Below are 13,060 nucleotides of genomic sequence, written 5' to 3'. Positions count from 1 at the left end.
TACTTGCTCCACATGGTTGGAGAGTAGGCTGATGTCATCCGCATAGTCTAGTTCTGTCAGTGTTACTGCTGGGTGTCGTCTTGACATACTTGGTGTAAGAGTGAGGCCAAGATTCTGCTCTCGTCCACTGATGGCCTTCCTGAGCGCATAGTTCAGGACTATGACAAAGAGGAAGGGGGCAAGGGTGTCTCCTTGCAGTACCCCAGCCAGGATGTCAAAATCCTCACTGTCACCATCTGGGGTCACCACCTTGGCCTGTGTTCCTGCATACTGTACATGGTCTCTATTGCTCCCTAAGTTGGGAGGGACACCGTAGTAGGCCCTCAGGATCTTCATCATGGTGCCTCTGTGTATTGAGTAAAATGCCTTTTTGAAGTCAATAAAGCACAGTACAGCCGTCAGGTTGTTCTTCTTCACCTCCTCGATTAATCTCCTCTGAGGTAGAGAAAGCACAGAGAGAAACTGTTACGTTAATATGGGCCTATGGTCACTGTTTATCAGAACATGCTTATCAGATGTTATGCAACAGCACCCTCCAGTGGACGTTGGAACCTATGGTAACTTGGAACACAGGCCACAATCACAAACTAGACCTCTCCCTCTACCTAGGCTACTGTATCAAATAATATTTCCAACTTCCAAGGCTCGAAGTAGCCTATTAAGTTACGTGCTACAGACATCAAACGAAACGTGTAATCAAAGGTCCGGTTGCTTAGGACACTTGTGAATTATGTAATAATTGGAGGTCCGCCCTCTTTATCCGTCAGCAAACAGACCAGTCAGAGAACAAGGAACAGGAATTACTTTCAAAAGTCGCTAGCTGACAATCATGTCTGTCACGCATTCTCAAGAAAATGAACACTCACGACTACTCAAAATTTCATCCGCGTTCTTTTACGCTTTTAGTTCGTTTCTCATCACTGTAGTGAACAAAACTGTTCTGACCAACTTCAGGTAGGTTTATCATGATGTCACGGATACTAAACAGAATTTGCACAACCGGATGAAGAATCTGTCAGTCGGTGCATAGCACTAAACGCACCCTTGTTGATTGTTGATGTGGACTAATTAATGTTTTTGCCGCATATAGATTTCCTTCATACATGTGCCTAGGAATTGGACAGGTAAGTCAGTCTGTCTCTCTCTCTCTCTCTCTCTCTCTCTCTCTCTCTCTCTCTCTCTCTCTCTCTCTAAGTGTATGTAGCCTACACTACATGCAATTGTGTAATGTCATTCTTATGTTCAGATGATCACCACCATTGTAGTCCTTTATGCTGCCAAAATGAACCAAACAGTTCAGTTTCAAGACTTTGACAGAAGCATTGTCTTTAAAGTAAGCATTTTCATTTCAATGTAACCAACCCAATATTTCAGTCATTTTGTGTTTACTGTTGGGTACTTCAAAGACAAGGACTTACCTCCTTTGACACCCATTCTTGACAGATTTTCCCTCTCCCCTTACTGTATCTTGGGAACCATATAACAGGCCTCGCAAGCACCAAAAAGCTAAGGTTTCGCAAATTTCTTTTAAGCATCACTTAAAACAAACTGATGATTTTAGTAAATCTTTTGATTTCTGTTGTTAATTTGTCCACTGTTTACAGCTTACCCATGTTCACAGTGTTAAGGAAATTCACCATATTGATGACAATGATCATGGAAACTTTGATATTAAGGTTGGTCATATCTACGATCTTCATGATCTGTTTCAGTTTTTAAGCACAGATATTTTATCCCAATGCATATTATGAATACTTTGAACAAGTGTATGAAAGGCTGGACTAGAAGATGGTACTGTACTTATTACATTTTAAACTACTAATGTTTTTCAATAGCAGGCCTACTTATTCTTGTAAACAATCAAACGTCAGGCAGATTTATTTAACAAATACAGAATGGTATAGGACCCTGGGGAAAGAAGTGAGTGGTTTAAAAAGTAGAAGGAGAAGAGCGAAAAACCCTACAACTACAAGCCCTACCCGGCCCGACTAACAGCATACATTTTAGGCCCTACCCGGCCCGAAAACGTCGGATATGGTCGGGTTTGGAAAGAATTTGAGAACTCTATCACAGAGTGATTGTAAAAGGCTCTAACTGGGCCGGCCCGAGGCCCTACCCGGCCTGACTAATTAGCATACATTTTAGGCCCTACCCTGACCTAAATGTCGGGTCGGGTTTGGGTATTGTCGGGTTCGGGCAGAATTTGAGAACTCTACAAGAAAGATGTGAGAGGTGATTTGAGGGTTGTTTATTTTTACTTGATGGAGAGACTCCTTTCTACCTTCTGCTTTTGAACTGCATGCAATGCATGGCTTCTTTCTTTCAGGAAAACATTTCCCAGCCCCCTTGTCTACTGTGTCGTGGCCATAGTCTTTGGGGCATTGGTTGCTGCAAGGTACTGTTGGGTTTTCTAAACCAGAATCCGCCATCCTGGGAGTATTTCTTTTATTTTTGTAGGAAATTAAGCTATTCCAATACCAGACATATTGAAACAAAAGGCGATGACTGTGCTCTTCATTTCTCTATCTGCCATATAGTTCTGACCTGGCCTTCGATGTTGGGGCTTATACTTTCATCCTGCTCAACGATGCCTTCACTGCAGCCAACGGTGTGTACACCAAGCAAAAGCTAGGGACAGAGGTACGTTTCCCTGCATGTGCAAGGGCGTCACCAGGGGGGGAAAGGTGGGACTGAGTTACTAGGGCCCAAGGTGTAGGGGCCTTAATTATTTTATGCTTTAGCTATTGAAAAATAGCAGATATACAAGCTCACAGCCCTGGAACTAAATATTTTGAGATGGAGGTCTGTGGCCAAATATAATTTTGGGGGTCCTTCTCATGAAAAAGTTTGAGCACCACTGAGACTGAGCACCACATAGGTTTTTCAAAAAACCTTAGAAGGATTTGAAATATTTAAAGAGTTCAAGATTTCCCAAAAATAGCAGATCTACCAGCTTGCAGCGTGGCACTCGGTGCCCCACTGTGAGTTTATATATCTACTATCTTTCAATAGTTAAAGCACAAAATAATGCGTTCCCAGTCTAAATGGGTTAAACCCCTCCCCCTATGAAGAACATTCATGGGGGCCCGCAGTGAATCCTTGTACCCAGGGCCCAGAATTTGGTGCGACACCCCTGTGTCTCATGAGTGTCCCACTATCAGAAATCATCCCGTAAATAACATTTTGTTTTGTGAGGAGGGGAATAAGCACACCCTGGAAGAACTCACCCAAGCTCCATATAAACAATGGCGCAGATACTTATATCATCAATATGTATAAATTTCCCAGTTAAAGGTACAGAACATTGCTATTGTAGCTGGTTTTGAATGAGAGACATTTATACAATTTACATTTACTAGTACTTACCCGTTCAAAGATATGAGCTCCGAAATGATGTGCAGTGTGTGGGTTATGGGGTGTGCACTGTGCACACAGTATATGAGGGATGGAAAGTAACTTTAACTGGTGTTTGCATGATAATATGTAGGAGCATCAATGTAACACACACACACACACACACACACACACACACACACACACACACACACACACACACACACACACACACACACACAGAGCTGGTTAAACATTTTGCCTCATGCTAGATGCAGAATAGATATGCCTCATGCTAGATGCAGAATAGATAGTAGATACACCATAAACAATTCTAATATGCAGCATATGATTTGTGAAAGTGACAAACGGTCTTCACAGTTATGTTAGGTGTGTTCATATGCTAATGGTGATGCGATTTCAGATCAATTGCTCCAGCCACTGAGGAGAAACGCTGTGACAGACACTCAGACAGACATTCACTCAGACAGACATTCGGAAAATGATAGTATATAGATGGACCACATTATACCATTACCAAGTACAGCCAGTACAGTATGTATAACTAGCTACTTCTTCTATTTGTGATTCTTCATACCCAGACAGCTGCTTTTCCCCCTTTTAAGTCATTTCTATTTAATTGTTTTTAGAAAGCAGATATGGACTAGTAGCTTATGTAAATATCTAAAGTTGTACCTTATCTGTTGCCCTACCTTAATTAAACAAAATGGTTTTCCCAACTGGATCATACCATAGATCCCTGCAGAAGCATACACTATATCCACACAAATGCCTACCTAAAACACACATTAGAATGTTGATAACCTGTCTATCTGTCAGTGTTAACCATGTTGTCTGTCTAACCATGTTGTCTGTCTAACCATCCTGGCAGTTAAAAGTATTAGAATTCGATTGATTGAATACTTTATTAGCAGTTTGCAAAAAAAGAAAAAGAAAAGCACAGGAAGTACAGTTCAATACAAGGTCTGCTTAGAGAGGATTTTAAACCAAGAAAGCCTGTGGCTTGTTTCCATTGGGGTCCTTTGTGCTCAATTCATAGAATCATTCTCTTGTACATTGTACGAGGAGATTGCAGCATTGCTAACCCGTGCTATCCTAACTTTAAAAAGCAGGCTCTTTGCAGTATTACTGTAGATTACTGTCTCATCTTATTATTTTTTGTCTGTTGTGTTTTCTGTCAAGGGTCTTGGAAAATATGGAGTGTTATTTTACAACGCGTTAATTATTGTCATCCCGACTCTGTTGGCAAGTGCATTCACAGGAGACCTGCACCAGGTACAGAACATAACCATGTTCCTTTCTTCTGTTAACAAGTGTGTGTGTGTGTGTGTGTGTGTGTGTGCGTGTGCGCACTGTATGTTTACATACCTACATAAATACCGTACATTCATAATATGTATGAAAGTTTCCGATTCACAGATAACCGCTCTACCTCCTGTGTGCGTGTGTTTGTTTCAGGGTGGGTAGTGTGGTGAGAGAGAGAGGGAGATGGAGGGAGGAGGAGAGAGGGAGAGACTGTGATAGTGATCAAATGTTTTTTCTTCCTTTTTCTGTTTGTGTCCTCAGGCAGTCACATTTCAACACTGGGTGGAGGCCACTTTCATTCTTTGCTTCCTTATGTCATGCATTATGGGGTAAGATTGCAAACTGGTTATTGTGTAGCAGTCATTTTACAGCTATCCTAACACTGAACCATTGCTCCTAACCGGTTTGTTTTAACATTAACATGGTAATTTCACTAAGCCAGAACTATACAATTTCAGGTTTGTGCTGATGTATTCCATAGTTCTCTGCAGCCATTATAACTCGGCCCTTACCACCACTGTGGTAGGTGCAATAAAGGTGAGAACCCACTTGTATGAATTGCCCTTTCTGATAAAGCAGAAATCCAGTCATTATTATTCATTTTAACAAATTTAAGCAACCAAATTACATTCTGTCGTGTATCTCTTCAGAATATCGCAGTAGCCTATATAGGCATCTTCATTGGTGGAGACTACTTGTTTTCCTGGACAAACTTCTTGGGGCTTACCATTTGGTAAGCATAAACGTTTCTTCACTAGTATTATTAGTAGGTAGTTATGATAATAACTCCCGTTGTAGACTTTTGTGCTGTCTTCTCAAGTACAAGTATATTGTGTTTACTTACTTCAGCACCAAAACATCACCTAGCACAAACGTATGAACCAAGTAGTACCATGACAAACCTGCAGGCAGGTGAACAGTAGCTCACCATCTGCATCCAAATGTTAAACTAAGAATAAAGCATGCAGCATGACAGTATTGGTCCAAAGGGTTAGGGTTAGGGTTAGGGTTAGCCAGTACAATTAAAACATCTGGTGTCTAAAAATGGCAGGTTCCTGATTGATTATCTAGCTGCTAGATAATCAGGAACCTGCCATGTGTAGACACGTGTATGCTAGATTCCAGCATACAGTGCAAAATGTAGACTTTCATTTGTCCAAGTTTGTAATGGTCAGGAATACTGGATGTGCATTGTGGTGACCCAAGAGAAGTATATAACCATTATATCAACCTTGAGACTATGTTGTCATGACATGAGGACCTTGGTGGTAAGCTAGCATGGTTACAGAGGAGTAGAACCTAGTTTATCTTTACTACTGAGGACCATAAACCAGTTATCTTGACTTAACAGACATAATTAACATAATGAGCAATTTTATAATTAATTGCCAGTACTTTGAATTATAAGTGTGGAAGTCACAAATATGGTGCTACTACTTGGTGTTACAGAGGAATGCACTTATATATTCAGTACATATTCTAAGTGCAGTATAGACATATTGGCCAGTGTTACCATAACACCCTTTAAAGTTGTACATTCCAGTCAGGCTTGTATACAATAAACATATAATCAGGCATGTCTTGGGTTTGATACATTTCACAATTTGCAAACTGGTGATTTAATTGCTCCCTCAGTCATTCTATTCATTTCAGTGATCTAGAAATGAATTATGTCTATTCTCCCTTGGCCGGCAGTATGTCAGGTGGACTGGCGTACTCGTACCTGACCTTCACAAGCAAAGGACCATCTGAAGGTCATGGAAACAGAACTCAAGGACCGCTGAAGATCCTCGTTGATGAGGAATCTACAGAGAAGCGTTCTATTAATTAAATGAACCTAATTTAACCATTTTATGGTGCTGTTTTGCTCCACATTGGAGCAAGTGATTTACTGTCACTCTTATATTTATTTAAACATTTGAACTGACATGCTTGATTGTATACCAAATATTATTGCCAATTGTATGAGAATTGCAATACCATGCAAAGAAATCAATGTCTGTCCAGTGGCATGATCAATGAACAATGTTTATTGAAAACCAGCAAGTATAAAACAGTGTGGAGCCCTGTCAGAGTAATATTTGACAATGTGTAGTAACAATTCTACTGACCAAGCAAGGCTGTTTTCTGTAAATGCAACAAACATGAATGAAAACTGTTGATCTGCAGTGGGGGGTGGGGGGACTGAAATCAACAATAATAACAGTCTAATGTCAATCTCAAGTTGGTAGATTGTGCACACTCTATTCTAAACAAACACACTGTATATATTATGCCAAACTTTACTCTAACCAAATAGACTAAGGGTTAGATACTTTAGGATATACTATACATGGGTACAATAAATCATTTTGTTTTGATTATCAACAATATTCAATTGTCTCTTCCAGTTCCTCCTCAACTACATAAAGCATTATGCTAATTACATAATTTCAAAAACATGTATCATAAGTGTCAGATTGTTGCATGGTGCACACGGTTCCTTTAAGAAAACCTACAATATCGTATGGGCAAATTTCTCCTTTGATCACGTTTCTTGACAAAACACTTTTGTCAAATCAGTTTCATTGAGTGACACAGACATTAGGAAAAGTATAAATTAAACCTAAACAATTGGCCAGTCATCAGAGGCTTCCTACAGTGTTAAATATGTAGTGTTCCTACTAGCCAAAGTAACCCTCAAACAATGCACATTTTCGGTTTAAGTGCAGCTTCCTTGGACATGCCAAAAAAAAAAAACATTGTTCATTCCATTGCAAGCTTAATCCATGGATGCAGAACATTAGATGATACAAGTGCTAAAGCAGATTTCTGGGACTTTGGGGATGCATCAGCATTTGGGTCAATTAAGATAGGTAGCCTATGTAACTGTAGAACGTTGGCTCAAAAGGACACAAACATCTTACAAAGTTATTTTTAGTTGAAAGTTAACCCTTACAAGTTAACTGTGCAAGGCAGACCTATGGAACACTTTACACATTTGGAATTAGACACAATGTTAGCTAAAAGGGAGAAAGAAAACTTAAATAAATACTGTATAAGTGAAACATGATACAATTAGATTACTTTTCATAAACCACCGCAATGCCCAAATTCCAAAATGGTCTATTGCCTTTTAATATAAAAGATAGCTGCATCTTTAACATCACACATGATTGTGCAAGACCTCTTGCCCAGTTTGAAAGTAGCTTCAGAACAAAAAGAATGTTAGATGTTTGAAATATATCAGCTAACGGTTCCAATCAGCAATTTTTAATGTTTCAAACTATTACTAGCATCCAACGTATAATTTGTTCTGACCTACAGGTGAGTTAGGGGGAAAGGCTAGATATGCCCCCCCCCCCCATACTGTCAGTTTATGTAATTTTGGTTACAGTCTCAGCTGTGTGGCACTTGGGGTAGCTCTTTAAGGTAAGGTTGTTGAGAACTTGTGTATTTTCAGACCTCTGGATTAGGCTTGCAATGACTTATTCCAACAGCTGCAACACAACATTCTAGCTCCCTTCCTTTCATGATCTTCCCACAGTTCCCAGTACCACCTATGTGAAACAAATGTATAGATGAGCGTAAAACTGCTGGACATGCATGGTTATCACTGTCACGCCGCGTTTTGTTTTCAACACAGAAAAGGACAAAAGATGCCGGTTGACAGTTGGGATGCAACCGACACATCCTGTCTGAACACACCCTGTATCATTCTGTTTCTCTTAGCTTAATCCATATATATAATTATATACACACAATATTCACATCAGTCATATAAAACACCTCTCTCGTACACTCTCAACATACTTAAACTCGTTTTAACCAAAGTGCAAACAAAAACAAAACAACAAAAAAAGGTACTCTTTCTTTGCCTTTATAAGGCAAATGAAAGAGAAAGACATTCTTCATATAATCAATCTACAATCATAGCAGCCTATAAAAGGATAACATGAAGCTGTATAAGGTGCTTTAGTTTGTGGCCTCCTGGTGCCGTGCAGGGTAAAGGATGGTGCTATCCATCAACACTGATCTAAGGCCTATTGACTCATCGTCATAGCAGAGTCTCGCATCTCAAAAAGGATGAACTAAACTAGTCTTTGATCTGCAATTATGAGCAATATCTACCTATAGATCATATTGCAGGAAAGCGCAATGGGGTTAGACGGGGGGAATTGGGTGGGGCTTCAGGCAGACAGATTGTTGGCCAACTCAATGAGCGCCAGGGCGCCGTGGAGACGCTCCCGTTGCTCTTGGAGACGACGCTTGGCGGCTCCCCCCTGGCTGGCCTTTTCTTCTTCTGCAGTCTCCTCCTCTTCATCTGACTGGAGGAAGCCCATGGGATCCTGCTGCTCCTGGTCTTCAACTCCGCCTTTGCCCTGGGGTTTCCCCTTGGTGGCTGTGGCTGCAGGGGCACGCTGCTCACGGGTTTGCCAATACCTGGAAGGACAGAGATGACGATGTAAGCGATTGCAATAATGTATTTCATTATGTTGGATTCATCCTATTTGCAGAATTATTATGATGCTGTAAGCCCAGTATAATGTATGTTATCCCATTGTTGTCTGTCCACTGATGTTTACACTTTCACCAGTGAATCAACATCGCATGAAAATATAGTATGTCATTTAATATAGTAAATACTAACCATGACTGAAGGATCATAGATTTAGTGATATCGGGGCATGGCAGTATGCTAATAGTACAAATGTTTTACTATTACAATTTTGTTATTATAGCAGCACACTTGCCTCCTGTAACTGTTTATTGGAAAACAAACCAAAACACAGGCCTACTTCTGGTGGGACCCCACATCTGATAACAGTACATTACTAATAATGTACTATACACTCACTTTGCCAGCCACTCTGCCACAGCCTTGTTGTCCACAGACTGGGACTTTCCCAGGGCATCTTTTGGCTCCTCCCTCTTCAGCCGGGAGTATGGGTGCTTAGGACAGTGTCGATTGGCATGCGTGAAGCGGTTGCCACATCCTACAAGGAAGTCCACATGTCAGCAGCAGATAGATCAAATAGCAAAGGACAAAATAAAGATGAACTTGGTTCACATTCAAATGAGTGAAGGCTTTATTTTTCACTATCCTGGAGCTAGCCGATTCCAAGGCCAGGTATAGTGTATATATTGTGTGTGATATTGGATTTAGATACTATCACAAACAAACAAGATGATGCCTATTTTAGTCCAGATAACTTGTGATCTGATTCATTCTGCATGTGTTTAGGAACTATAACTGCATTGATTATTAAGAATCAAATACGAAAACTCACCCTTCTCAGAGCAGACAAAGGGTTTTTCTCCAGTGTGGAGCCGCTGGTGGGTTTTCAGCTGGCCGCTCTGGACAAAAGCCTTTCCACAATCAGGATAGTCACACAGATAGGGCCGCTCACCTGAGAGGATGTAAGGTATGAATTAAGTAAAATACAACCCACCTGTCAATCGATACCTAGCAGGATCACAGAATCTACATTATCTATCACAGTGGTTTTCAACCATTTTCCTATCAATGTCCATTATTTATTCTGCATTTGAGCTACGGACCACCCTTTGATGAGATTTAGACATAAAAACGTAGAATATTTTCTTATCGTTGGAAAGGATTTTGTCCACAATTCCATGCTGTATTGATGTTGGTAGGAGATATAACGGGCAAACGTGTATCTAAATAACAATTCTTCTACATTCTCAATTGTGTAGATTTCTTGTCAATTAAGTAATGCAGATGTTTAACAATAACTTGAGAGTGTAAAATGAAACCAAATGGAGCCGTTCACTTTACGCTCTCAAGGGTCCATTTTGGTTACCAACTCTCCATCATTTAGCTGGGGACCACCTGGAACCCCCTCAAGGACCACTGGTGGTCCCCAGACCAGTGATCTATCACTATACCCCTGCTGCTTGGGTAACAACCACTACGGTAATGCTGCTCTGTGTCCTCTCTGTCTCTCTCACCGGTGTGTGTTCTCTTGTGGGCTTGCAGGGACTTCTCTCTGGGGAACACCCGGTTGCAGATGTTGCAGCGGATGCGGCTGGAGGACGTCTCCCCTTCGTTGATCAGCTCTCGGACCGTGTCAGCGCGGGGGCGGCCGCGGCGGATGCCGTCCTGAAGGAAGAGAAGTGTGGTTTCAGTCTCTAGTCTAGTAGTCTTTAAATACTTTGTCAAAGTGACTCTGTATTACTGAGAGCATATATATACTGGGAGGGACCCCCATAAGAGAAAACGTTGATTCTCAACCATAGAAAATGAATGGACCCTAGGGTCCATTTGTATGCTCTCAGAGTTACAGGCACATAAGGGTTCATCCATTTGGTTCCTAACTATCAATCATTTGACTGGGGATCCCCTGGAACTCCCTCAAGGACTACAGCTATATTATACTGTAACTACTAGCACCAGCAGTACAGCAGTGCTCAAATAACATTATGTAAATTGATGTTATATCATCATGCTCACAAATTGTCACTTTACCAATGGTAATAGCATACAGGTATACAGTATTTGTGGCCTGGTAATCAGTTTTATTGTTTAAATTATTATCATCATCAAGTGGGAGGTTAATAGTAGACACAGGGCTATTCATAAGGTGACCACTGTACGCTCCACAGAGCTCACATTGTCTACATTCATTGTTAGAGGACCTGGCTGGGACACATCATGCATATTCATTTCATTCACATCCGGCTACATTTTTGGCGCGCGAAGAGACGTCATGTATGAGCAGCTGCTCCAGGCCAGCACCAGGAAGAGTCTTTCTGGGGTGGTTTAAATCCAGCATGTCACGCCCTTCTGCGCGGGCGTTTTTTAAATGACTCCATTTTTATAAGACCATCCCATCAAGCTAGCTCAAGTTCATTCGAATGAATTCCAGACCTATCCTATTTCTATTTAATAGATCTTAAACGTATGGTTATAGATATTGCCTTCAGGCTGCATGATCCTTTCTTATTCAACTATTTTTTTTACACACTGTATATAATGACGTTATATTATTATATCCTGCTGTTTCTGTGTATCTAAGGGCAGGGCACAATGACCTACATTATAACATTCCACACGTGCATTCTGTAACAAATCAGTTGTGATGGTGTTACAAGACACTCAATATTAAACAAAAAATTCAATCAGAAAGCATGAACCTGCAATAATACGTTTTCACTTCAGGCTCACTTCATGGCTGCTAGATTTAACGAAAAATGAAACCAAATGGACCCATAAGGGTCCATTTGGTTTCATTTTTACGCTCTCAAGAGTTAAAGATCTACTACGGTATAAGGGTCCATTTGGTTAACAACTCTCCATCATTTAGCTGGGGACCACCTGGAACCCCCTCAAGGACCAGGACCACTGGGTGTTGTTAGGTCACATCATCATTCATGCATATTCTCTTAGCATACCTTCATCTGGTCAGGTGAGGAAGCCATGTCAGCTTCAGCTTCACTGGCTGTCTTGGTCCCAGTGGGGGACGATGCCCCGTTCACAGACCCCGGACTCAGTGTCACATTGTGGGCATTCTCTCCCCACTTCCACGGGTACACCATAAAGTCACTGAACCCCGGACTGGTCGGCATCAGGACCTCCGTCTTCCTCGGCTTGATCGGAGTAGTCTTGATAACAGACACTAGAACTCTTTTAGGAGAGTCGTTGCAAAAAATAACATGCGGGTGCTTATTGTCAGCCATAACTAGAACGTAAAAGCAACTCCTACTGTCAGATGTAAAAAAGAATAATAATAATAATAAAAAGGGGGAAAGAAGACTCAAACTAATCTCGATGAGCTGAAAATCCACCAGAAAAAGGAAAATCACTTTTTAGTCGGGCGTGAATATATCCTGCATTTCCAATGAGACAAAAAGATCCAGTGAACAGTCTTTGTTGCAAAGTATCCAGCAGATGTTCCTTGCGTGATCATGGGCTGGGGCTGTCCTGTGTGTGTGAATGAAGTGTGTGTGCGGCTGTGCGCTCTCGGAAACGTTGTCCCGCGTTGCAAATCGCGCCTGAGCAGTTGACCGACAAATCGGTTCAGGGGATCCGACCACATGTGTCGGAAACGACCTATTACATGAGCCACAGAGTCGAGGACGTCCACCGGGGCAGCGCTGCAGCCAATGACGGCACGGTGTGAACTGTGCTGGGTGTATACATCTCGTCCAATGAGCTTTAAATGCTCACTGCGCGCCTTGGTGCACTGACACCAGAACTGGCCAATAGAGATGAAGGACAGTCATGTTCTGTGACAATACTGAACCAACGACAGTAAAGGGCGGTTAATTTTACAGTGCAGTCGGATCAGATGTCATTTTCCCGCGCCGAAAAAGTCTGTTTATGTTATTGCATTTTGGCCAATTTAAAGGGAAAGGAAACTGTGATTCAAAGGCGCCAAAGTTACGTAATCATCACGCT

At 41.4% G+C, this 13,060-nt stretch overlaps 2 protein-coding genes across 2 annotated transcripts; one reads left to right on the top strand and one right to left on the bottom strand.

The window, feature by feature from the left end:
• The first annotated feature begins 820 nt into the window (after positions 1–820).
• slc35d2 (solute carrier family 35 member D2) lies at positions 821–7,546 on the top strand. The gene is made up of 12 exons (XM_080738146.1): positions 821–954; positions 1,091–1,124; positions 1,247–1,333; positions 1,444–1,511; positions 1,605–1,676; positions 2,327–2,395; positions 2,538–2,640; positions 4,537–4,629; positions 4,921–4,988; positions 5,118–5,196; positions 5,310–5,392; positions 6,355–7,546. Exons 1-12 carry the CDS (start codon positions 830–832, stop codon positions 6,488–6,490), a joined length of 1,017 nt encoding a protein of 338 aa, XP_080594272.1. The 5' UTR covers positions 821–829; the 3' UTR covers positions 6,491–7,546.
• Positions 7,547–8,828: 1,282 nt separating this feature from the next.
• Positions 8,829–12,570, bottom strand: znf367 (zinc finger protein 367; the record flags this gene model as incomplete). Its single annotated transcript, XM_080738960.1, has 5 exons — positions 12,055–12,570; positions 10,612–10,762; positions 9,930–10,049; positions 9,497–9,635; positions 8,829–9,081 (listed from the first exon to the last, which is right to left on the bottom strand). The coding sequence occupies exons 1-5, from the start codon at positions 12,337–12,339 to the stop codon at positions 8,829–8,831; spliced, it is 948 nt and encodes a 315-aa protein (XP_080595086.1). The 5' UTR covers positions 12,340–12,570.
• Between the last annotated feature and the right edge of the window lie 490 nt (positions 12,571–13,060).

This window comes from Nannobrachium achirus, assembly GCF_963921795.1.
Source record: "Nannobrachium achirus genome assembly, chromosome: 12".
Classification (NCBI taxonomy): Eukaryota; Metazoa; Chordata; class Actinopteri; order Myctophiformes; family Myctophidae; genus Nannobrachium; species Nannobrachium achirus.
The sequence above is the reverse complement of the archived record's forward strand: the minus strand, read 5'-3'. Positions and strand labels throughout refer to the sequence as shown.